Source organism: Sorex araneus, chromosome 2 (assembly GCF_027595985.1).
Source record: "Sorex araneus isolate mSorAra2 chromosome 2, mSorAra2.pri, whole genome shotgun sequence".
Lineage (NCBI taxonomy): Eukaryota > Metazoa > Chordata > Mammalia > Eulipotyphla > Soricidae > Sorex > Sorex araneus.
The window spans coordinates 208,930,979-208,957,199 of NC_073303.1; the positions used below are offsets into that span (position 1 = coordinate 208,930,979).

At 58.1% G+C, this 26,221-nt stretch overlaps 1 protein-coding gene across 1 annotated transcript; it reads right to left on the reverse strand.

The window, feature by feature from the left end:
* Window positions 1-275: 275 nt before the first annotated feature.
* On the reverse strand, window positions 276-18,440 carry GNB5 (G protein subunit beta 5). Its single transcript, XM_004601670.2, has 11 exons — window positions 18,222-18,440; window positions 12,131-12,267; window positions 11,062-11,103; window positions 10,463-10,539; window positions 8,505-8,637; window positions 7,453-7,596; window positions 5,633-5,724; window positions 3,925-3,973; window positions 2,476-2,572; window positions 1,493-1,659; window positions 276-602 (listed from the first exon to the last, which is right to left on the reverse strand). The coding sequence occupies exons 1-11, from the start codon at window positions 18,331-18,333 to the stop codon at window positions 591-593; spliced, it is 1,062 nt and encodes a 353-aa protein (XP_004601727.1). The 5' UTR covers window positions 18,334-18,440; the 3' UTR covers window positions 276-590.
* Window positions 18,441-26,221: the final 7,781 nt, after the last annotated feature.

Sequence of the window (26,221 nt, forward strand, 5' to 3'; positions counted from 1 at the left end):
GCCTGAAACTATCGTAACAGTATTGTAAATCACAGCACCTCAAAATAAATAAATGTGTCTTTTAAGTCTATTTAAAAGTATTCCAGGGGCCGGAGCGATAGCACAGCGGGTAGGGCGTTTGCCTTGCATGCGGCCGACCCGGGTTCGATCCCCGGCATCCCATATGGTCCCCCAAGCACCGCCAGGAGTAATTCCTGAGTGCAAAGCCAGGAGTAACCCCTGAGCATCGCTGGGGTGTGACCCAAAAAGCAAAAAAAAAAAAAAAAAAAAAAAGTATTCCAATCACAAATTTGATTTAAGGAATAATATAGGCCATATTGGATACAGAAATCCAATGCTAATAGAGTGAATCAAGTTGAGACAAGTATAATTGGAATAACCTTAAAAATAGATATCTGAAAAAGTCTCTAAACTGAAAAGTACTACTGACTCCTGTGGTTCTAAGTGCAGACACCGAGAAGGTTCCGGGGGTGGTATCGGAGCTGAGACGCAGTGCGTGTCTGTCCACGGTGCGACCACAACCCTCGGACATGCTCAGAGTTAGGTGTGACTCCACAAGGGCCTCACAGATGGGCACTGTGAGGGGGCGACTAAGCCCAGACCTGCCAAGACACAAGCAGATGGTTAGTCCCTTGGTGGTCAACTTGAGTTCATGGGAAGAAAGTCAGAGTGACATGCCCCACCCCACGGGAGCTCACGCCTCACCCCTTAGAGAGATTTCTTAACCCCTTACATGGACCCCATTATTCTGAAGGACGCCCACGGCCCCTTGTAAGGGTCAGTAACTGAGAATGCTGGAACCATCTGTACCAACACAGCTCCCTGAGGCCAGGGACACTCCAGAGGAGATGGAGTCAGAATGTTAATGTTTCAGGAATTCTGAAGTATTTTACGTATGTGCCTTAGGAGCAGACTGTTGAGCGCCGTGCTGAGAAAGCCACATCTGAGAAGGACCGTTTCGAGACCGAAATCTCCCTCCCACCCAGCAAGTGGAACTGTGGTGCCTCCAACTCGCCAGGTCCTGGTTATCCCGGCATTAGAACCCGGACCTGGGGATGTTTGCCTGGCTTCCAGTCACCACGAAGACCCTCTGGTCTATGCCCTGCCACACTGGGGTAGGCGGCACATTTGGTCTTGCTTTTGATGCCTGAGGGCACTTTTGGTAGGAAAATGCGTACATGCATTCAGCATATGCTCTCGGGGGCTGGGGTGCTCCCTGCACCCCTCTGGGTCTCCTGAGAGTCCAGGGCCAGAGTCAGACCCCCAAGCACTGGGCGGTGAGACTGCCTTGCAGTCTGCCAGAGCTCTTGGCAGATCTTTCAGGTCAGAGGGAACCGTCTGACGCTCCTGACTCGGCTGGCCCGCAGCTGCGATAATAACCTTGCTCAGTCGCTGCTGGGGTGACGGCTTGTGCCCCTGCCCGCAAGCTGCCCTTCTGCTAGACCCACCCCCCATGCTGACACTCCCAGGAAGGCCCGAACGCTTCTCTTACTCGAAGGGTGTGGTCCCATGACCCGGAACAGAAAGCAGTCCCGTCAGGGGAGACACGCAGCGTGCTGACGCGGTTTTCGTGTCCGAACAGGATGGAGACGCGGGACCCCTTGAGCACATCCCAGATGTTGATGGTGTAGTCATTGTACCCGGCAAACAGCAAGCGGCCTGGGGCAGGAAGACAGAGGGCGAGGGAGCTGTTTTCTTTCCCTGGCTCACTCGCTCACTCATCAGTGACTGAGCCAGGGGCCGGAGGAAGCCTCAGCTGCTGCTGTGCAGGGGCCTGGGCAGGCAGACATGCGGGTCCGAGGGTGTGTGGAATGTAATGCAGTCACAGAGGAAGGGATTCCCGGCCACAGTGGCAGCATGTATGCGAAGGCTCTGTGTGTGTGTGTGTGTGAGAGAGAGAGAGAGAGAGAGAGTGACAGGACCATGTCTGGGGAAATGCAAAGGCTGTGTGTGTGTGTGTGTGTGTGTGTGTGTGTGTGTGTGTGTGTGTGTGTGTGTGTGTGTGTGTGTGTGTGTGTGTGTGTGTGTGTGTGTGTGAGACACAGGACCATGTCTGGGGCCTGGGGAAATGCAAAGGCTGTATGTGTGTGTGTGTGTGTGTGTGTGTGTGTGTGACAGGAGCATGTCTGGGGAACTGGAAGGGCCATCACAGCATTCTGACGGTCACCTCAAGCCCCCAAGCTCGAGGGCGGAGGTGCCGGAATCCAGGGCATTCGGGGGGTCATGCTTCAGCTGCTCCAGGGCTGCGGGGCGGGGTGACGGGCAGGATGTGCCTGAAGGCCCCGCAGATGCGGCTTTTCAGCAGGTGTGGAGTCTGACCTCATTTGTTCAGGGCTGGGGCCGGGGCAGGTCCCCCAGTGCAGGGCACAAAGGCCATTACGGGCCAGCCCTGGCCCTGGTTCCGCCAGGCTCCAAGCACCAGGCTTCCCTGGAGAGAGGCCTGCCCTCCCGTCTGGGGACGCCTGGCAGTCTCACCGCTGAGGGAGAAGTCCACGCTGGACGCTCCAAAAATGATGCTCTCCTTGGAGTAGATGGCCACTTCCCGGTCGGCACGGAGGTCGTACAGGCGACACTATGGCGAAACACACGGACAAGGGGCGCTGAGCTGAGCTGCGGGGCCCGTTGGGGGAAGCAGGGCCGGGCTCTGTGGCCGCGGCACGCTCAGAATCAGCCCTCAGCCGAGCCCTACTTCTCTCTCGAGCTGTACTCAGGGCTGCCTCCTGGCTGTGCTCAGGGATCACTGTTTGTTTTTTCTTCCTGTTTGGGTCACACCCAGCGATGCTCAGGGGTCACTCCTGGCTCTGCACTCAGGAATCACTCCTGGCGATGCTCAGGGGACCATATGGGATGCTGGGAATCGAACCCGGGTCGGCCTCGTGCAAGGCAAATGCCCTCCCCACTGTGCTATCGCTCCAGCCCCGCTCAGGGTCTCTGCAGGGCCTGGGGAGCCACACGGGGTGCCGTGGATGGAACCTGGGTCGACTGCACACAACGTAAGCGCCATCCTGCTGTGCCGTCGCTCCAAGCCTGATTCTTATTTACCTATTTGATCAGTGGAGATGAGGCAGCAAACAGAAGATTTCTTCTGGCACAGAACAAAAGTGAAACCCTTTCTTTCTTTTCTTTTTTTCTGATAAAGCCTACAAATTCATTTTAGAGTAGGCAGGGAAAAAAACCGTACAGAACATAAAGAGGGCAATAAAAGCTCAACTCGCTGAGATAATTACTAACGTCTGGTCTGATCTTTTCAGGTTAATTCTATTTGATGTCTATATTTAAATGGATGGAACAGCCCCTGAGCACCACTGTATGGCCCATTAAAAAAAAAGGCAGAAAAATATATATTTGTCTATGACAAATGAAAAAAAGTAAAGTATAATACACTTCAAAGTGAGAAAAAAGAAAGGAATTTCCCCGGCCTCGACTTCTTGGGTGGAGAAATGGAGCTGCTGTAGATCTCCCTCACCCCCAGTTTATCCCAATGAACCCAGTCTGCAGGTTCAGTTGCCAGTTCCAGCCCAGAGAGGTGAGGCACAGTGCTCGGCCCGACAGTGACGCTCAGGCCCGAGGCACTAACACGCATGCTCCGTGCGGGCCGGCCAGGCTCGCCCTAAGCTGGGACGCCGCATGGTTTCCCTGCATCTGATACGCTCTTGCCTTTGGTTGCGAATGCCCGTGCCAGGTCAGCCGCATCACGAGACAGAGGAGAAAGCTGCCCTGAAACACACAGCACGGCAGACGGGCCCTCGCTGGAGTGCGCCCGGGTCTGATCCCGGCGCTGCGTGTGGCCCCCCGAGGCCCCCAGGAGTGAGCCCTGAGCACTGCTGGGCGCGGCCCCCAAATCTGAAGAACAAAAAGGAAGCCTACGATTCAGCCGGCACCTCTCCCTCGGACAGGAGAGGCTCTCGGAGTCTAGAGACGTACCGTGGCATCATCCGATCCTGACGCAAAGGCGTCTCCACTCGGGTAGTAGCTGCAGAAAGCAGAGGGAAAGCAGGTGGTTAGAGGCACTGCGCCCAGCACCGGGTGTCTGGGAGACCCATCTGCAAGGGTCCTGGGGCCGCGCCCGGGCATCTCACTGGAGAGGGGCAGGGAGGCTGCTGGGAGGGAGGGAGGGTGGGGGGGAGGTGTGTCTGCAGGAGACCAGAGAGGGCCGTCAGCACCCCCGTGGCCCCCAGCCCACTGCAGGCCGACTCTGAGCCCAGGGAGGCAGCGATGGGGCAGGTGCCGGGAGGAGCCTCTGCCGGGACCCACAGGTCACCCCGAGTCAGCGCTGGCGGGGCCAGAGCACCAGACGTGCATGTCTGAGGCCCCCGGCGCCGGCCCAGCCCTGCACGGTCCCCTGAGCACCCATGGGTGCTGCTCTGCCGGGCCCTAACGCCGCCGGCCCGAGTGTGCGTCACTGGCCTTCCGTCCTCTGTCCCGGAGCCAGGTGTCCCTCGACTTCCCTTCTCCTGCGCTGCCCCAGAGTAGGGAGCCGGACAGTGCCACGGTCACTCCTGCTGCCGGGCGGGCATCCTCGCGACCTTCCGGGGAACACACCTGTGTGTCCTACCGAGGCAGGTCTGACTGTCTCAAGGTCTCCGCGCCAGCTCACCCCTCAGTGCTCTTCAGACACGGCCCGGGCTCCCCGATTTCTCAGTCTACTCTGCAAACACCTCCTACGTTTGCAAGCTCCAGTGAGGCACTGCTGCCCTCTGCCCTCTCCCTCGGGGGCGGGCGGGGCTCAGGAGCCCCCAGGGATCTGCGGTTCTGGGCCAAACCCTCACCCGAACCCTGGCGGCCGGCAGGAGAGTGCCGCAGGGCTGGTGGGCGGGAGGAAGTGTTGGTGTCCCTGCGCCGGGGTCTGGGTCAAGGAGGCAGCCTAACCGCAGCCTGCAGCCTGGGCTCAAACCCTGGTGCCAGTCTGGCACCTCTGCCAGCCCCGCGCCTGGGCAGGGGGGAGGGAGCTGCAGCGAGGAGCGTGTGACACTTGCCTGTCAGGCGCCCACAGCGGGGTCGGGCAGGCCAGGTCACCGCGACGGTACCTGCGGCAGCCACGGAAGGGACCGCACCTGACCCACGCGGTGTGCCCCCGTCTGATGGGGGCTCCGGGCCACGCCCAGCAGCACACTGGGTTCATGACCCATCCAGGGTGCCGGGGACCAAGCCGGGCCAGGCGCACGCAAAGCCACTGCCCTGTGTCTGCGGCCCGTGGTCAGCTAAAGTTTCCCTCACCCCTGCAGCCCTCCTCCAGGGGCAACCCGCTCCTCCCTCCCTGCGTCCTGACCTTGGTCTGAGTGGCGCCTTCTCAGCCGGCCCTGCCCACCTCCCTCGTCCCCATTCTTCAGACTCGCACATCTGTTAGCCCTGCAGCACACCCCGCGCCCACTGCCCCCCCACAGCTGTGAACTGCGCGGGCGCCCCCGGCTGCTGTGCGAGTGAATACACCACGTGGCTGAACGGGCCAACTGGCCTGATTCCACGCAGTGCAGTAATGCCCGCTCTTGAGGGCCAGTACTCAAGAGCTCTGGAGCACTGTTTGCGTGCCCCCGGCTGCTGTCTGTGCTGGGGACGCCTCGCTCCGAGGTCAAGTGGACAGTGCAAGGGCGGGGTCCGGGCGGAGCCGAGCATTGGTGTTCTACTCACTGACCGGACACTGTTGATGTCGGACTCGTGGGTCTCAAAGGCCTGCACGCACTGGCCCGAGCGCATGTCCCACACCATGGCTTTCTTGTCACAGCCCTACAGATGCAAACGGACCCGAGTTATGGCCACCCCGGGAAGGCCTCCAGACACCGCCTGTATCCCCCGAGCTCCTCTGCGTGTGGCCCACACGGCCTGCCAATACAGCTTGGGTAAGTGGCCACCCCACACCTTTCCCGAGGGGACTGTCCCTGAGCCCCCTCAGCCAGTCAGGCCTACAAGGCCAGGGTGGGGCGGAGCCACAGCACAGCGGGGGGGGGGCGCTTGCCCTGCAGGCACCAGCCCTGCCACATGCCTGCCACATGCCTGCCACATGCCTGTCACACGCCTGGCTGGGAATGTGCAGACTCGGGAGTGGCCGGTGAGCTGCCTCGCCAGGGCCGTTCCCGGCTCCGCGACGCGGCTGGGTGTGCACCCTGCCCGGGGCGTGAAGCAGGACGGTGCGCTCATGATTCAGGCACACCGGCTGCTTCCTGCCCGCAGCCCTGCTGTGAGCTGGCAGGGTTCGACAGTCAGCGGCACACTGGTTGGTTCCACTCAGGCTCGGCCCCAGGTCGCCGCGGGGTCCCCTGAGCCTAGAGGAGTCAGCCCTGAGCACCTGACGGGGTGGGGGGAGGCGGGCAGGAAGGGGGCTGCGTCCACAGGGTGTGGAGCTCCTCAGAGAAGGCTGCCCCAGCCGGGAGCGGCCCTGTAAGGGGGGCGGGCGTGCGGCACACTGGGCAGTGCTCAGGAGACCACCTGGGTACTGGGGGTCAAACCGGGACCCTCCTCCCTGCACGCACTCCGGCCCCGTCTCACGCGCCTGTCTGAAGCCAGCAGAAATCTGCGTGACCTGACACTGCACAGCGCCCCGATGCGGGAGAATCCGGGGAAGCAGGTGGGGTGGGGCGGGGCAGGCAGAGACCCGCGTGGGGCACTCAGCGCAGGGGCCAGGGCCAGGCCTCCCCACAGGCACTCGGGGCAAAGGGCAGGGAAGGAGGAGCGGCCTTTCGGAGGACCCCAGTCGCTGCCTCCAGGGCAGGGGCGGGGAGTGGAGGGGGCTGCCCCGTCCCCGCGTCCTGCCCGCCTGCAGCGCCCCCTCCCGCTCGCCCACCCGCTGTGTGTGCAGCAAAGACTCTCTGGTCTTACTTTTGCTTTGGGTCACACGGGGATGTGTCAGCGGTCACTGCTGGGGGCTGAGGGGCCCCCACAGAGTTCAGGGGACTGGACCCGGGCGTGCTGTGTGCAGGGAGAGTGCCGTCACCCGCTCTGCTCTCGGGTCCCTGCGCGATGACACTTCCAGCACGTTTTGTCTGTTTTGGGGCCACACCCAGCGAAGCTCCTGGCTCTCAGCTCAGGAGTTGTTCCCTGTGGACTCACGGGTCCATATGGGATGCCAGGGATCGAACCCAGGCTGGCCGCGTGCAAGGCCGGCACCCTCCCAGCTGCACTACTGCCCTGGCCCCAGGTCATGTCATTTTAATTTATTTATTTTAATTTAAATATTTTCTTTTTGGGTCACACCCGGCGATGCTCAGGGGTCACTCCTGGCTCTACACTCAGGAATGACTCCTGGCGGTGCTCGGGGGACCCTATGGGATGCTGGGAATCGAACCCTGGTCGGCCGCGTGTCAGGCAAACGCCCTCCCCGCTGTGCTGTGGCTCCAGCCCCGCCGTGTCAGTCTCAGATGTGGCGGACACCCTGAGGGCCCCTCTCCCAGGACCAGAGACGCTCCCCGCTCCCTGTGGACCGGGTGGGTGCCCCCGCGGGAGTAGCCGGGTGCTCACCCCCGACACGAAGGTGTTGCCAGTCTCCGAGGGCGCCAGGTCCAGGCAGAGCACGTCGGCGCCGTGCCCGTGGAAGCTCTGCAGCAGCTGCCCGCTCTCCACGTCCCACAGGGCACAGGTCCCGTCCCCGCTCGCCGTCAGGATCTGCAGGGGGAGGAGAGCGCGCGTGGCCCGCGTGTTCCTGCGATGCCCACACAGTGTCACCGGCGCGGGGACCCGGCCACGCCAGTGCCTCTTTCCTCCGCTCCCCGCTCTGCCGCGCACCAGGCAGGGGCGAGGCGGGCTGGCGGCTGCCCCGATGAGCGGAGTCCCACCGGGGCCCTGGGTAGGGAGGCCCCGTCCCCATCACGGCCAGGCCGCTGGGTCTCGCGGGCACAGCTCCCGGGAGAGTGCTCAGGGCAGCGCCAGGGCTGAGCCCGGCCTGGGCCTCCCCTCAGAGCCCACGGACACGCAGCGACACGGCCCCCGCGGGCACCTGCCTGGCCACGCACACCCTGACTCGGGCACAGTGCTCCGGAGCGCCACGGAATGCCACGGGCCCGTTCCCGCCAGGCTCGCGCCACCCCATCCCTGCCCTCCCGCGGCACCCCGTCCTCCGACAGACCCGCATGCAGAGCCCCGGCAGGGAGCACCCAGGCTCAGCGCCACCAGGAACGGCCCTGAGGATGACCAGGAGAGCACTTGGGCCCCGAGCACCCCTGAAAACCCTCAACTACGACCCAGCCCCTGCACGGTTCTCGCTGTCCGCAGGGCGCATGTGGGCCTCCAGAGACCCTCTCGGGCTGCCCGACGCCCCCCCCGGCTCCCCCCAACTGGGCAGGGCTGGTGGGGGCTGAGCCGACAGAGGCCACCCAGGCGGGTGCAGGGAAGTCAGCGCCGCCTGCCCGGCCTGTCTCGACCATCAGCCGCTGCTGCCGCCCGAGCCAGGATGTCACGCACGTGGGTAGAGCAGCAGTGGCGCAGACACTCGGCACAGAGGAGAGTGGGCATCGCCAGCCCCGCATCTCCTCCTGCGCCAGGCGCCCCCTGCTGGCGGCCCTGGGCCCGCTCACCTGCATGTCCGAGTTGGTGAAGCTGCAGGCCGACAGGTAGTTGGTGTGCATGGCCACCGACTTCTTCTTGGCAGCCATGTTCTCGTTCTTGTCAAAGGTCAGCGGGTACACGGAACACTTGTTGTCCAGACCCCTGCACGAGAGAGAGAGAGGCGTCCGGCAGGGGCCAGGGCCTTGCACCGAGCTCAGGAGTGCCAGAAACTCGCCCCTGGGGTAACACACCCGGATTGCAACCATCCCCCAGTTTCTGTCTTTATGCTACTCAGAGGCACGGTAAAACCAAAAGAAAGCCCGGGGACTGGAGGGCAGAGTCTCCCAGACACACTGGATCCTACTCTTGGACTTGGCACTGGATCCTATTTTTCTTCGGGAGGGGGTAGGGGCAAATTATGATTTATTTATTTATTTATTTATTTTTGCTTTTTGGGTCACACCCGGTGTTGCACAGGGGTTACTCCTGGCTCTGTACTCAGGAATTACCCCTGGCGGTGCTCAGGGGATCCTATGGGATGCTGGGAATCGAACCCAGGTCGGCCGCGTGCAAGGCAAACGCCCTACCCACTGTGCTATCCCTCCAGCCCCCAGATTATGAACAATTTAACTACAACTTGCAGGCCTGAGGCATTATGTCTAAATGCTTTAATTTGCATGGGGCTGGAGCGATAGCACAGCATGTAGGGCGTTTGCCTTGCACGCAGCCAACCCGGGTTCGATTCCCAGCATCCCATAGGATCCCCTGAGCACCGCCAGGAGTAATTCCTGAGTGCAAAACCCAGGAGTGACCCCTGAGCATACCCAGGTGTGACCCAAAAAGCAAAAAATTAAATAATCAATAAATAAATGCTTTAATTTGCAGAACTGTATCTCCCCAAAAATAAGAACACTGTCCTATAGTTACTGAATCATCATCACATCGGTGTGTGTGTGTGTGTGTGTGTGTGTGTGTGTGTAGGGGGAGGAGTCAGGGGCTGGGGGGGCTCAGGGGAGCATACCCGGCAGTGCTCAAGGCTTACTCTTGGCTCTGTGCTCAGGGATCACTCCTGGTGGACTCAGACCATCTGGGATACTGGGGATTGAACCCGGCTCAGACGTGAGCAAGGCAAGTGCCCTGTGGGACCCCTCCTTTTTTTTTTTTTTTTTTTGCTTCTTGGGTCACACCCGGTGATGCACAGGGGTCATTCCTGGCTCATGCACTCAGGAATTCCCCCGGCAGTGCTCAGGGGACCATATGGGATGCTGGGATTCGAACCTGGGTCGGCTGCGTGCAAGGCAAACGCCCTACCCGCTGTGCTATCACTCCAGCCCCAAAGTGGGACCCCTCTTCTGGCAATTAGGAACAATTTGTGGTAAAATACTTGGGGACTTTATGAATATCCTATCCTCCAAACAGCTTTCCTTGAAAAATAAATTAGGTTAGGGGTAGAAAATGGCACAAAATTTTATGATTTAATAATTCCCTGTTAGCATTTCCTATAAAGAAGAATGTCCCTCCCCCAACCCCTGTACACCTACAGATGATTTTTTTTTCTCTTTAAAAATAAGAGAGATGGGGGCTGGAGCGATAGCACAGCGGGGAGGGCGTTTGCCTTGCACGCAGCCGACCCAGGTTCGAATCCCAGCATCCCATATGGTCCCCTGAGCACTGCCAGGGGAATTCCTGAGTGCAGAGCCAGGAGTAACCCCTGTGCATCGTCGGGTGTGACCCAAAAAGCAAAAACAAAAACCCAAAATAAGAGAGATGATCAGTTTCTGTCACTATTCCAGGTCTGGACGTGGGGCAGGAGGGGGCTTTGGGACAGCGTCTCTCTCTGCGTCACCCCCTGCTTCCCGAGCTGGGCACTGCCACGCAGAGGGCGCAGTCTGGCTGACCCTCCCCCGGTCTGGACATCCCCGGGACAAAGCAACAGCCCGTGCAGAGCCCTGGGCCCGGCCAGTGGGGGGCGTGTGCCCTGACTTACCCGCAGGCGATGGCGCAGCCCGAGGGCGCGTAGGCACAGGCCATGACCCACGTGCAGGGCATGGTGACGGCGTGCTCCTGAAACACACAGATGGGGTGAGGGCCGCTCCTGGCAGCCCGGACCCCGGGCCCTGCAAAGGGCAAAGGCGGCGACGCGGGCTCAGCCCCAGCCTTACCACAGCCGCCACATTTTCTACAAGGGAAAGTTCTTTCGGGGGGAGCACTCTCCCAAGAAGTGCTCGGGGCTTTCAATGCAGGGGTCCTGCGGGCTGGGCACCCCTTGCCCACTGTGGAGGGGCTGGGGGCTCCCAGGTCCCAGTGCTCTCAGCCTGGCCCGAGATGGAGGTGGAGAGCCGGGACGGGGGCGGCCCCCGCTGTCCAGAGGGGAACCGGCCGCCCCTGGGGAAGGTGCTGGCCCTCTCGGTGGGGCCGCCGGAGTGACTGCCTACCCCAGACTCAGTTTCAGAGGGTGCTGGGCGGGCACGAGGACAGAGCCGGGCGCTGGCCACAGCACCTTCAGTGGAGGGTGGCGGTCAGTTTGGGGCCACCCGGGCACAGCTGGGCCCTGCCTGCCGTCCCGCGGGCCCCCGTGCGTCTCACCTTGTTGGTGGTGAAGGAGTCCCACACGATCACCTTCCCGTCCTGGGCCGGGGAGGAGAAGAACAGAGAACTGAGCACTGCAATGTGAGAAGTTACCTGCACGGGCAAGGCTATCCAGCCGCCCCAGGGAAAGGGTCAGTGAGTGGGTCGCGCCTCCGGCGGCCTTCAGCCCTCAACCCTGCTGCGACCGGCCAGGAGGGACAAACCAGGAGCAGCACCCCGGCCTCCTCCTGCCAGGCATGGGTGCGAGTAGACCGGAAATGCCCTCTGGTACCTGACGGAGCCACAGGCCTGGGGCCTTCTCCCTCCCTCATCACCCACGAGGCGACCTTGGGGCCGTTCCCGTGAGACCAGAGTCCCCGCAGGCCAGGAGCGCCCCTCCACGGCTCCGGGGGAGGGTCCGAGCCTGGACCCGGTGCTCTCAGAGCACTGCATCCCTCACCCTGGTTCCCCAAGGACCAAGAACTGCTGAGCCGGGAGGGAGCGACGGCGCTCGGGAAGGGCACCTGCCTCGCGCACGGCTGAGCCGGGCTCCTCCCCGGCACCCCAGGTAACCCCGAGTGCAGAGCCCAGAGCACTGCTGGGTGTGACCCAGAGAAATAAACAAAGAGAACTGCTGAACTCCTGGGCTGAACACGATCACTGACACCTTCTGTCTGGACAAGGAAAAGTGGCTCAAAACACGCTTGGGGAGAAGGAATTCTCCCCGGCTCAGCCAGCGTCGGTCAAGCATTTCCAAATCTCCCCAAAGTAGTGGAGTCTAGGGGGCAGCAGGGAATACTTTTTTTTTTCTTTTTGGGTCACACCTGGCGATGCTCAAGGGTCACTCCTGGCTCTGCACTCGGGAATTACCCCCGGCGGTGCTCGGGGGACCCTATGGGATGCTGGGAATCGAACCCGGGTCATCGCAAGGCAAACGCCCTCCCCGCTGTGCTACCGCTCCAGCCCCACAGCAGAGAACTCCTGAGCCCTCTGGAGAAGACGCAGTCACAAAGCCCAGGGGAGGGTGTGCAGACGGCGCCCCCCGCCCCCAACCCGCCCACGCCCAGGACAGGACGCCGCAGCGTACCTGGGACGAGCTCACGATCCGCCTCTTGTCCTTGCACCAGTCCATGCAGAGCACTTTGTTCCCGTGGCCCTTGAGGGTCCGCCTGGTCTTCATGACGAACTGTCCCAGGGCCTCCACGCGCTCGGCCACCTGGTGCACTGGAAGGACACGGCCCCGGTCAGTGCCAGAGCAGGGGCCAGCCTGGACACCAGGGGACACAGCCCTGGTCAGTGCCGTGAGCAGGGGCCAGCCTGGACACCAGGGGACACAGCCCTGGTCAGTGCCGTGAGTGGGGGCCAGCCTGGACACCGGGGGACACGGGTCCTTCTCAGCGACCACAGCCCCAGCGCCTCTCCGTGACGCTCTTGTCTGCTGCGGGGCCGCGCCTGGTGGGCTCTGGGCTCTCTCCGGGGTCTGAACTCGGGGATCAGTCCTGGTGGGGCGCAGGGGACCACCCAGGGTGGCCGGGACTGGAGCCGGCTGGCAGTGTGCAGGACGCACAGCACGGCCTCTCTGGCCCCAGAGAGGACCAGACTGCTGTCTCGTGCTGACCCCCCAGTGGCGCTCAGGACACCTGCATTTGTAAATTTTTTTTATTATAATTATTATTATTTGGGGGGGTCACACACGGCGACGCACAGGGGTCACTCCTGCTCATGTAGTCAGGAATCACTCCTGGCGGTGCTCAGCGGACCATATGGGAAGCTGGGATTCGAACCCGGTTCAGTTGCGTGCAAGGCAAGCGCCCTACATGCTGCGCTATCACTCCAGGCCCCAGGACACTTGCATTTGCGGAGCACTGCGGGACCCTCCCGCCGGAGGCCGCGTGCTGCGAGGGGACAGAGCCGGCCGGCCTGCTGACGAGTCTCTGCTCAAGAGGCCCCAAGGGGGGGCCCAGCCGTGGCAGCGCGTCCCCCTGAGAGGGAATCACACCCGGGCTTCCCTCGGCTGTCCTGGGAGGAGCTGTGACCGGGCAGCCCACTGACCCCTCGGGCCGGGTCTCGACACGGGACAGGGCAGGTGCCCCGACCGTGTGTGCTGCGGAAAAGGAGGAGGATGGCAACCACCGACAGTAGATCCACTCACTGGAGACACGGGAGAGGCCGGGGCCAGGGGAGGGCGGGTGCAGGGCCAGTCAGGACAGGGTCGGACCAGCATGGCCGCCCCTGCGTGGGGCACACCGACACAGGGCGCGGGGTTGACCAGGGCCAAAGGCGACAGGGCCCGAGAGCTGGGCAACAGAACTGAGCTCACCCGGGCGGGCGGGGAGACGGTGGCCCGGGGGCCGCAGACACTCCCCCTCTGGGCTCAGGACTCTGTGCTCATGAGCCCCTACTATTTTTTTTTTTTTTTTTTTTGCTTTTTGGGTCACACCCGGCGATGCACAGGGGTTACTCCTGGCTCTGCACTCAGGAATTACTCCTGGCGGTGCTCAGGGGACCATATGGGATGCTGGGAATCGAACCCGGGTCGGCCGCGTGCAAGGCAAACGCTCTACCCGCTGTGCTTTCGCTCCAGCCCCATGAGCCCCTACTATTAACAATAGTGTAAATCAAAATTTTTTTTAAGAAAGAAAAAGCAGCTCTGCGTACAGTGCTCGCTGTCCGGAGACATGATGCACGTCCCGGGAAGGAGCCCCCCGGACCAGCACTGGGCGGGGACCATGCGCCTCTCTGAGGGGCACCAGCTGGAACCCGCCGGGGGCAGGCCTGGCGTGGCGTGGGGACAACATGGCAGTGCCCGCCGGGGACCAGGCGCCCCTCGTGCCAGAGCCCGGCTGGGGGGAGGCGGCCCCAAGGCTGTGGGGTCCAAGGCCCTTTCGCCCTCCGCGCCTCGTCCTGGGAACCCTGAGACGCGCCCACAGGGCGGAGTCCAGGCGGTGACACGCCCCGTGTGGGAACAGCCGAAGGACCGTGGGGGGAGGGGGAGCACTGTCACTGCCACGTGACGCCGCAGAGCGCCCCGAGGGGCACTGTCTCGATTTTCTTAGTTTTGGTTTTGGGACCACACCTGGTGCTCAGAATTTACGCCTGCCTCTGCACTCAGGGGTCCTACTGGCGGTGCTCAGGGGACCCTATGGGATGCTGGGAATCGAACCCGGGTCGGCTGCGTGCAAGGCAAACGCCCTCCCCGCCGTGCTATTGCTCCAGCCCCCTGTTAATGATTCTTGTCTGAACCAGGCACTGCAGTTTTTCTCACTGCATTTTTAATGTTGCTACTAACATAAAACGAGCAACGTTTTCTCTTCCCCCGCATAATTACTTCTTGCTCTTTGAAGTCAGTCGGAACTTAGTGATGCTCTATTCTCTCTCTCTCTCTCTTCTCTCTCTCTCTCTCTCTCTCTCTCTCCCCCTCTCTTTTTTTCTTTTTGGGTCACACCCAGCAATGCTCAGGGGTGACTCCTGGCTCTGCACTCAGGAATTACCCCTGTTGGTGCTCAGGGGACCATATGGGATGCTGGGGTTTGAACCTGGGTCGGCCGAGTGCAAGGCAAACGCCCTCCCCGCTGTGCTATGGCTCCGGCCCTGTATTCCCTATTTTCAAGGCCAGAATCCTCGATGTCCCCGAGGGCCTCCCCGGAGCCCGGCGGCAGCTCCCACGGCAATGTGGCGTGAACACCCGCGCCGCCGAGTCTCAGCACAGGCTCTCCCCAGGCTAGCCGTGGGTCTTCTGCAAACGGCGACTCCTCCAGAGGGCCCTGGCTTCTCACAGGTGACCCCAGGTTCTTGGGATAAGCAACAAAAGAGTGAACACGTCAAAAGTCTCTGTGAAGGGCCGGAGCGATACTACAGCACAGACATGGAGGCCCTCAAGCCCAGTTCCACTCCTGGCACCACACAGGGTCCCCCGAGCACCACCAGCAGTGATCCCTGAGCGAAGAGCCAGGAGGAAGCCCTGCGCACAGCTGGGTATGGGCCAAAAAATAAACTCAAACAAAAATAAAATAAAAAGAAGTCTCTAAAATAAAATAAAATAAACCCAAACTATAAAAAAAGTTGCTAGACTATAAAGCACTAGACAATTATAATGCCTCTCTTTTTGATATTTTGTTAATAGCAAAGTTAAAAATGGAGGGTGCTCTGCCACTGTAATGCCGCTGTTCAACACTGCTGTTCCAACAGCTGCCAGGACTGACTGCCACGAACAGCACAGAAGTCTTTCAAAGACACACACACTGAGTGGAGTCTAAAAACACTGATTTTTCTCCATTCTTCTAAGTTTTTTTTTTATAGAACTCTCTACTGCTGAGAATTCTCAGCATGGGGATAAAACTGATTTTTGTTTTGTTTCTACTAGGACACACCCTGCAATGTCCAGGGGTTACCCCTGGCTCTCTGCTCAGGGAACCATACGGTTGTCAGGGGTTGAACCTGGGTTGGTTGTTTGCAGGGCAAATGCCTCCCCACAGTCCTATGGCTCAGGCCCTGACGGGCAGTTTCTAAAGCCCCTCTTACTGGGAAAGAAAACCTGAGGTCTGCCCTTAGTCCTTCCATAGTGAGACTCGGAGCACATCTCCACCAGTAATGATTTACTCCGGTGCATTTTCCCTCCCCACACAGGGATCCGTCCCCTCCCGCGCAAGCCTGCTCCTATCTATCTGCCAAGCGGTGCATCCAGCAAGCTCAGGGCTGTGAAAGACCTGAGTGCCAGGAAGTAAGAGACACAGCTGCAAATGCGCTGATGGGCTTCGGAAGTTATCTGCGGGCTCTCGGCTTGGGCAAATGTGGTTTATATTGGCCGGCTGATGATCACTCCCCCAGAGTGCACACAACTGCTCATTCGGTTTCTTCACCGGGAGCTTCGAGCACCCGATGGTCGGCTGTGCAGAAGCCTCGAGGCTGGGCGCCAGCAGGGGGCAGCAGGGAGCAGAGCGTCCTGGGGCCGGGCCTTCAGAACAGAGGCCTGGAACTATCACACTGCCTCGGTCACAAGAGAGCAGCTGCCCTCTGGGGCAGCAGCTGACATTCGTGCCTCTCGGTTCTCCCACGGGGGTGGCGACACGGGGCATCCTGGCACGGAGGGAGCACGTGACAGGTGAATCTTCTCCAGCTTCCCACAGCGGGAACCCAATCGGTCTTTGCCGAAGGAATGAATGAGATGCTTAATAACAGGGGCTGGAGCGGTAGCACAGTGGGGAGGGCGCTTGTCTCGCATGCGGCTGACCCAGGTTCGATTCCCAGCATCCCATATGGTCCCCTGAGCACTGCCAGGAGTAACCCCTGAGCTATTGCCGGATATGACCCAAAGAAAAGCAAAAATAAAAAAAAAAGATGCTTAATATTAATTTTCAACCGTCACAATCTTGGGCCGATATATGTATATATATATGTGTGTGTGTGTGTGTGTATATATTATTTTTTTTTTTTGGTCATACCTGGCGGTGCTCAGGGGACCATATGGGATGCTGGGAATCAAACTCGGGTTGGCAAATGCCCTACCCACTGTGCTATTTCTCCAGCCCCCTAGGGCCCATATAATTTGGGGGAGGTTGTTTTGGGTTATTTTATTTTTTTGGGGGGGTCACACCTGGCGATGCACAGGGGTTACTCCTGGCTCTGCACTCAGGAATTACTCCTGGCGGTGCTCAGGGGACCATATGGGATGCTGGGATTCAAATCTGGGTCGGCCGCATGCAAGGCAAATGCCCTACCTACTGTGTCGCTCCAGTCCCTGTTTTGGGTTTTCTTGGATCTGGTTCCTGGTTTATTCTCATGGAGCCTTCCTGGCAGGGCTTGGGGAACTATGTGTGGTGCAGGGAGGTGGGGGCTAGGAAACAACAGAATCATATAATCTGGAAGCTTTGGACGCTAGGGCTGGTATTTGGAATCGACAGAATTGAAGTGAAATGAAAAGAAATTAGAGTTGCTGGTTTTTGATTCCTTTTGACAGATTTATAGACATACTCCCGCTGTCAGTCAGAAAATTCCCCAGAGCCCCTCTGAGAGTGGCGTCCAGGCACTGTCCACTGTGGGTCACTCTGCTGTCCAGATCAAAAGAGGGCCCTGCCCCTGCACCGACACGCACGCACACGCAGGGGCCAGTCGGTGGGCTTGCAGGGGACACACCTGTCCCCGGCCTTCCCCCCCTCCTTGCAGGGGACACACCTGTCCCTGGCCTTCCCCTCCTCCTTGCAGGGGACACACCTGTCCCCGGCCTTCCCCCCTCCTTGCAGGGGACACACCTGTCCCCGGCCTTCCCCCCCTCCTTGCAGGGGACACACCTGTCCCCGGCCTTCCCCTCCTCCTTGCAGGGGACACACCTGTCCCCGGCCTCCCCCCCCTCCTTGCAGGGGACACACCTGTCCCCGGCCTTCCCCCCTCCTTGCAGGGGACACACCTGTCCCCGGCCTTCCCCCCTCCTTGCAGGGGACACACCTGTCCCCGGCCTTCCCCCCTCCTTGCAGGGGACACACCTGTCCCTGGCCTCCCTCCTCCTTGCTGACCGCCGCCTTTTGCACAGAAGCGATGGGCCAGTTCCCTCCTCACCTTCTTGCCTCCCCTCGGCCACAGGACCTCGGTCAGGCTAGAAGACCCCCCCCCCCCAACCCCGGGGAATGCTCGTGCCTTCGGGTCGCACCACCTGCTCACCTCCCTGCCCTGGGATGACAGCGCAGTCAGGGGGCGGGTGCTGGGTGCTGGGTGCTGGGTCCCGCGGGCCCGGAGCTGCCAATCACCCCCGCCCCGGCCAGTTATGTAACTGCTCCTGTTCTGCCAAACCCTCCCCGGGACCGGGACCGAGAGTCGGCGTCAAGCGTTAGGCGTTAGGCGCGGGCTCTGGATAACGGAGGCGCTGGCCCCGCTGGCCCCGGGGCCTGCAGCGTCTGGGCTGCCCACCGCAGGGCGAGCCCCCCACCCCACCCCATCCCCGGACAGAATATGTATTTCGCTTTGAGGCCACAGCAGGAGATGCTCGGGGGTCGCTCCTGGCTCTGTGCTCAGGGGTCATCCCCGGCAGTGCGCAGGGGGCCGTCTGGGGCGCTGGGGGTCAGCCGGGTCGGGTGTGCGCCCGGCACGCGCCCTCCCCGCCGAGAGCTGACCGGGGCCGGGGTGGGGGGGCTGGCTCGGGCCTGGGGGTCGGCGCGGGCGCGCGCGGGGCCCCGGGCCGGACTCACGCTCCACGTCGTGCAGCTTGGCCCGCTCCTCCTCCAGCTTGCCCTTCAGGCTCTCCGCCTCGCTCCGCAGCGACGCCAGCGTCTCGTTCTCGTGGAGCCCGTCGGTGGCCATCTTCGCGGGCAGCGGCCGGGGCACGGCGACAAGGTGAGCGCGCGGCGGGCCCAGCGCAGCGCGGCGCAGCCCGGCCCGGCCCGCCCCCGCCGCGCGCGCGCTCTCGCTCGGCCCCGCGCGCGCGCGCGCAGCCCCGGCCCGGCCCCGGCCCGGCCCCGCCCCCGCCGCTCTCTCGCTCTCCCTCTGTCTCTGTGGCTCTCCCTCTCCCCACCACCTCGCGCGCGCGCTCGAGGCCCCGCCCCAGCCCCGCCTCGCTCGCGAGGCCCCGCCCCGGCCCCGCCCCAGCCGACGTCTGTCTTTCTCACCCCTCGCGCGCGCGCGCTCGAGGCCCCGCCCCGGCCTCGCCTCGCTCGTGAGGCCCCGCCCCGGCCACGCCCCCAAGGGCAGGTTTTAATCACTGTCAATAGAAAGTCTGTAAAACTGAAATTCTAAATGATCATGTAGTGATAGTATTTAGAAAGGTGGCGGAAACACCAGATCAGATAGCCCAAGTTTTCTCTATGGTTATTCCTGATGAGCGAGAGTAAGAGTGGTGGTAGTGGCAGGACGGGATAGAAGAAACCTGTGTTTATGTGTTTATGGCTTAAAAAAAATGAAAAAAAGTGTAGCAGGTAGCAATTAATTCACTTACACAAATACAGCGGACTGGAGTGATAACACAGCAGGTAGGGCGTTTGCCTTGCACGTGGCCGACCTGGGTTCAGTTCCTCCGCCCCTCTCGGAGAGCCCGGCAAACTACCGAGAGTATCCCGCCTGCACGGCAGAGCCTGGCAAGCTACCTGTGGCATATTCAATATGCCGAAAACAGTAACAACAAGTCTCACACTGGAGACGTTACTGGTGCCCACTCGAGCAAATCGATGAACAACTGACGATAGTGCTACAGTGCTACAGTGCATAGGCCCTGTAATGATCTTACCTCTGGCCATCACAGGCCTTAGAAAGGGGCTCAGGAAATGCTTTTTGGCCAGTAACTTTTAGCTTGCCTGCTTGCAAACACCCCCATTCAAAACACACACACACACACACACACACACACACACACACACACTAAAAAACTAGATGACAAAAGAAGAATCAAGTAGCCTTAAAATAACATTATCTGGAACATTTCTGTGCTAGATAATGTTCAGATATTTTATCAAATTAATTAATTTGATTATCATTAAATCCTGTGAGTGGCCAGAGCTATTTCACAAACACATACACAAACACATACACACACATATACCACAACTGCTCTCTCTTGGATATGCTAAATTTTTTTTTTTTTTAATTTTTGGGTCACACCCGGCAGATGCACGGAGGTTACTCCTGGCTCTGCATTCAGGAATCACTCCTGGTGGTGCTCAGGGGATCCTATGGGATGCTGGGAATTGAACCCGGGTTGGCTGCATGCAAGACAAACGCCCTACCCGCTGTGCTATCGCTCCAGCCCCCAAAATTCTTGTGTGTAGACAGACTCTCTGGGAACTCGGCGGCCCGGCACAGTCACCAGACACTGCTTCGAAACAGGAGATGAGACAGGTGACTCCATTAAAAATGCTGAAGTGGCACTTACGATTTCTGCGCATACTGAACAGTAGCTGAGCTGTTGAGATTTCTTGAAAACTGGTCTCAGTGCTCTTTGTTTGAAACATTTGTCACAGGAGCCAAACACATTGACTAGGAAGGTCTGGTCACACATCTTTTATCCCAGATGAAGCTGAAAAGGAGAAAGAAAGGAATGAATGTCTAGGAGAAAAGTCAACAGGGAGAGCTTTTTTTTTTTTCTCTTTGGGTCACACCCAGCGATGCACAGGGGTTACTCCTGCTCTGCACTCAGGAATTACTCCTGGCAGTGCTCAGGGGACCATATGGGATGCTGGGAATCGAACCCGGGTCGGCCGCATGCAAGGCAAACGCCCTACCCGCTGTGCTATGCTCCAGCCCCCACAATAGGTTTTTTGAACGTAGATTGTTTTCACAGCTTGCAGACGTGAGCGGAACTGGTGTGATAGCTCAGGATTTATTTGGGGGGGTCTGCCACGGAAAGCATGTTTGCCGTAGAGTACAGTCCAGAAACCAAAAGATCAAAGACATAAAGTTCCTCCTTTCCAGAGTGAACCGTTGGAGAGATGCAAGGTCTGATTCAGAGAGGCAGCGCTGTCTTGCATTCAAGCGGCCCTACTCTTGGTTCTTGGCATCAGGGGGTCCCCTCACCATGGCCGGGTGCAGGGCTGGAGGCCCCCAGCGCTGTGGGAGTGGCTCACGGGATCCTTGACCCACAGGAACTCACCGTGCCTCATCACTGGGCTCTCATATTGAACACCAGGCCCAGGTGACTGCCAAGAGTGTCCCTGGGACTCCCCAACATTGCTCAGGAGGCTCCCCCAAAGCAGAAACAGCAAAGCTTCTGACCCAACCAGTACCATTAAGTTGAGTCAATGAGTTGGACCCCGAAATTAACACATCCACCCTGGCTCCCAGTCCCCATAGGAGACAATCGGGAACCACAGACCTAGCGGCCTTCCAGTTTACCCAGAAGGCAACAGTCCACACCACTGAAGGGAGGGCAAACTTTTGGTTTTTTGAATTTTTTTTGGAGGGGGAGCGGGCTTTTGGACATTCTGGTCGTGCTGAGGGTTACTCCCAGCTCTGTGCTCAGGGAACTACACGGGATGCTGAGTCTCTAACCCAGATGAGCTGCAAGGCAGGTGCCTTACCTTATGTCCTATCTCTGCGGCCCCAGGAGGGCAAACTTGAAGCAAAACCATCTAGAAACTTGCTCTTTCAAGCCCGGGTTTTCCTGGAACACATCACTTGCTTGCCTCTATGTCTCTGTTTGCATTTCCCACTCCGGAGAAGCCTGTATCCTCTCATAAACACCTATTTCCTCTTTCTCTCTCCTCACATCTGTGTTTTTGTTTTTTGAGGGGCACTTCTGGAAATGCTCAGGGCTTACTCCTGACTCTATACTCAGGAATCACTCCTGTCAGGGCTCAGGGAACCATATGTGGCTCCGGGAATCGAACCCAGGTCAGGCACGTGCTAGGCGAGCACCCTACCAGCTATACTATCAGACCGGGCTCTCCCTTCACATCTGTCTAAGTAAGTTTTGTTGAATAAAGATACCTTGCTTCACTGAAACAAACAACTCCTTCTCAAAAAGGAGAACAAGAACATCTAGAGCTACAGGTGCTGTGTTGACTAGAACCAGTATGCACTTGGTAATCTATTAACTGGAGCTCTGTGTGTGTGTGTGTGTGTGTGTGTGTGTGTGTGTGTGAGAAGCAAGATAATTTTTTTTTTCTTTTTGGGTCACACCTGGCGATTCACAGGGGTTGACTCCTGGCTCTGCACTCAGGAATAATTCCTGGCAGTGCTCGGGGACCATGTGGTTGCTGGGAATTGAACCTGGGTTGGCCGCATGCAAGGCAAACACCCCACCTGCTGTGCTATCACTCCAGCCCAAAGCAAGATAATTTTTACTGAAGCTTATTTGGAAAGATGTGAGGGGAAAGAAAGAGGGAGAACACAGGCTTCTCCAGAGTGGGAAAAGGGTGAGCAAAGAAACATAGACAAGAAATTGAGACGTGTGTTCAAGGGAGAACATAGCCCGACTGATGCATTTTTTGGGGCTGGCTTTTATTTTGGGGCCACACCCGGTGGTGCTCAGGGGTCACTGTCACTGTCATCCCGTTGCTCATCAATTTGTTCGAGCAGGCACCAGTAACGTCTCTCATTGAGAGACTTATTGTTACTGTTTTTGGCATATCCAATATGCATGGGGAGCTTGCCAGGCTCTGCCAAGCAGGCTCAATACTCTCGGTAGCTTGCCGGGCTCTCCGAGAGGGGCGGAGGAATCCAACATGGGTCGGCCGTGTGAAAGGCGAAAGCCCAACCACTGTGCTATCGCTCCAGCCTGGTGCTCAGGGGAACTCCTGGAATTACTCCTGACAGTGCTCAGGGCACCATATGGAATGCCGGGATTGAACCCAAGTCAGCTACATGCAAGGCAAGCACCCCGCCCACCCTGGCCCCCAACCGAAGCTCTTAAAACCTGGCATCAGAGGGCGTCAGGGGAAATTTGAAAGCTAATGCACAAAGCCCTTAGTTGGAACAGTGAATACTCCAAAGATTTTCTGCTGCCTGGCGTGTCCGTGACCCTACCAGTTGCAACAGCAGGGAGGAAGCGGGGAGGAACGAGGTGGAAGATGTGAGCAAAGCGGAAAGGAATCTGGGGCCACAATTCTAGCAACTGTGGGCAGGACGGGGGTTTACAGCAAGGCTTCCTCAGTGTCTCCCGGGAGATACTTAGTTTGGGATGTCCAGGGGTGGTGGTGCCGCTATTGGGAGTGGAAGTCAAGGAGGTTAAGACGAGCCAGTTCCTTGGGGCTGGAGCGATAGCACAGCGGGGAAGGCGTTTGCCTTGCATGTGGCCGACCCGGGTTCGATTCCCAGCATCCCATATGGTCACCGCCAGGGGTAATTCCTGAGTGCAAAGCCAGGAGTAGCCCATGTGCATCACCAGGTGTGACCCAAAAAGAAAAAAAAAATGAGCCAGTTCCATTAGGGTTCCGAAAAGTGGGCCACGTCAGGGTTCAAGGAAATAATCCCCTGCTAGGCTGTTTCAAGAGAGCCACGTCTGAGAGGGGTGTGCTGGGCTGGCAGGTGGAGGTCGCCGTGGGGGAATTCTGCAGACACCGTCAGCTGCAGACAGCCACGGCAGCAGCAATGGTGCAGTTCTTACAGTTCCCGAGACCTCCATGTGACAGGGAAAGGAAGGAACCGTTTTAGGGATACAGATGAGAAGGGAACCAGCTGGTCTCTCCCGGTCCCTTGGGAGGGGAGCTGGGCCCGTGTCATCCTGGCAACAGAGTGCGGCTCTGGTGAGCTCTGGACCCTTACAGGAGACTGTCTCTCTGCTCTGCTGTGGCACGGAGGCTAAGGCCTAGGGACAGGCTGCAGGGGTGAAGGCGTTTGCCTTGCACGGCGTCAACCTGGGTTCGATCCCCGGCACTATATCTGCTCCCCAGAGCACCCCATTTCCCCCTCCGCCAGGAGTGACCCTTGAGTGCAGAGCCAGGACTGAGCCCTGAGCACCTCTACGTGTGGCCCCCAAACAGACACAAATGACGTACAGCGGGTAAGGTGCGTGCCCTGCATGCTGCAAGGCCTGTCTCCGTTTCCCGGCACCACAGACGGTCCTGAGCACGGCTGGGGCACTCCTCAGCAGTGTAGGAACAACCCGAGTGCCCTATTCCTCCCCAAAATGTCACTCCCCAGAGCCTGACCTGGGTGGAGCTGATTGCGCTGTCTGTCCCTTACTGAACTGGCCAAGGCGGGCAGTCACATGCTGTGCCCAGGACTCTGAATAACAGCAGTCAGAGAGGAAGCCCGACGCAAGTGAGCCACTCCACTGAAGCCGATTATGCCCGCATCTGCGCTTCCGAAATTAGGTCAGGGAGAGACGGACAGCAGGCGCCACCGCTAGACTAAGACTGTTCTCATGCAGGCGGGAGAGGCAAGGAGCTACTGTAGTGGCAGGCACGGGGCGCCAAGGGAGCAACAGGGATGGAACAAGAGAACGTCTAGGCTCTAAGGAATCATCAGGCACTACCTTGTAAACCACTGTGCTTATATAAGTGTAGGGGGGAAATTTACATATGGAGGCGTTACCTGTTCCAGTAAATTCCAAAATATATTAATGTAGAATTGCTTTAAAAGTTATACTAATGGGGGCTGGAGTGATAGCACAGCGGGTAGGGCGTTTGCCTTGCACGAGGCCGACCCAGGTTCGAATCCCAGCATCCCATATGGTCCCCTGAGCACCGCCAGGGGTGATTCCTGAGTGCATGAGCCAGGAGTGACCCCTGTGCATCGCCGGGTGTGACCCAAAAAGCAAAAAAAAAAAAAAAAAAAAGTTATACTAATGACGGGTAAGACATGATTATAACCATAATAAGACCTAAGTGTAAAATAAAGTTTAAAAAAATAAAGTTTAACATAATATACTTTAGATTCCAGAGTTGAAAACATGTGTAAACAAGAACAGGTATTTTTATTATATTGTGTTAAATGGTTTCAATTTTATTTACATAGGACAAAATTATATAGTAATCACAATTTTTTTTTTTTTTTTTTGCTTTTTGGGTCACACCCGGCAATGCACAGGGATTACTCCTGGCTCTGCACTCAGGAATTCCTCCTGGCGGTGCTCGGGGGACCATATGGGATGCTGGGAATCGAACCCGGGTCGGCTGCGTGCAAGGCAAACGCCCTCCCCGCTGTGCTATTGCTCCAGCCCCAGTAATCACAAATTCTTACTGATTCTTACTGATTTATTTTCTGATCATTTTATTTGCCATTTCTTAAAGTTGTTTCGAATAAGCAACATAAAGTAAATGTTGTGTGCTGGGTATACTGGTGAAGGGAAGGTCACCATGGCGGTGTTGGAGCATCAGATGTTTGGAACACCTGTAGAATGAACAAGTTTGTAAATCACGGTGTTTTTAATAAAAATTAATTAGAAAAAAACAATGGTTAGAGTTGGGGAAGACTGAAAAATGAGAAGTAGGAACGGAGTGATAGTACAGCAGCTAGGGTGCTTGCCTTGCTTGCAGAACCTGGCTTCAGTGGCTAGTATCCCATAGGGGGGCTGGAGCAATAGCACAGTGGTAGGGCGTTTACCTTGCATGCGGCCAACCCGGGTTCGATTCTCAGCATCCCATATGATCCCCTGCACGGCCAGGGGTAATTCCTGAGTGCAAAGCCAGGAGTAACCCCTGTGCATCGCCAGGTGTGACCCAAAAAGCCAAAAAAAAAATCCAACAACAACAAAAAAACCCTAGTATTCTATATGTTCCCAAGCTTGGCCAAGAGTGATCCCTAAGCCAGGAATAACCCCTGAGCACTGCTAGGTGTGTCCCAAACACACACACAAACACACACACACACACACACACAAACATACACACACAGAGAAAATGAGAACTAGAAAAAAATTTGTTTTTTCTAATTAGCATTATTTCCTAATTAGAAACCGTCAATTAGAGATGATAATGAATACTTTGTAGGCAGGAATATAAGATGGCAGAAGCAACGGGGAGCCTGCGGATATTCACAAAGTTAGAGTTGCCCAGAAAATCTGGCCTGAGCCAAATTGGTTCCCTGCATCACATAGTTCCCTGACAACCAGGGGTAACCCTGAGTGGCACCCTTGGGTGTGGCCCCAAAACAAAACAGCAAAAAACAATGTCACAGCAGTTTTATTCATGATATTCCCACACAGGAAAAACCCAAACGTGCATCAAGGAACATTAGGTGAATAAATGGTCCTTGCAACTAGAGAGAACCAACGACTGATGCAGGTGACTGTGGATGAACCTCCCAGACCTACTCATACTCTCCGATGTTAAGGATCAAATCTTTCAGTGTTTTAAACTTGGTGAAATGATTTTCAAATTCCTTAGCTTCCCCACCCTGGTCACCAATACTGAATAACATTTTGGAAACAAAACACCGTCTTCCTTGAAAGTAACTGCATGTGGGTTGTAGAAAATCAAGAGCACCTGATTACCCATACTCCTGCCCTTCACAGAATTAGCACCGAGACCTTGAGGCTCTCTAGAGCGTGGGAAATCTGCGTTTCCTCATTTAAATGTTTCCTCAATTAAATTAAGCTAGAGACCTACCTTCCACAGAGGTGACACTCCAACGGTCATGCAGTTCCAGAAAGGCGAGGAGCTGGAACTGCATCTAGCAGGTGGAGGGGCTGAAACTGGGTAATCTTCTTATCCCCGCCGCACTGCCCAAGTCCGCTCTGTCCTTCCTACCTGCAGCTCTGTGTCCCCAGTGGCCACTCCCTGGCATGTGGACCCCTCACTCACCCCAGAAGCTGCGGTGG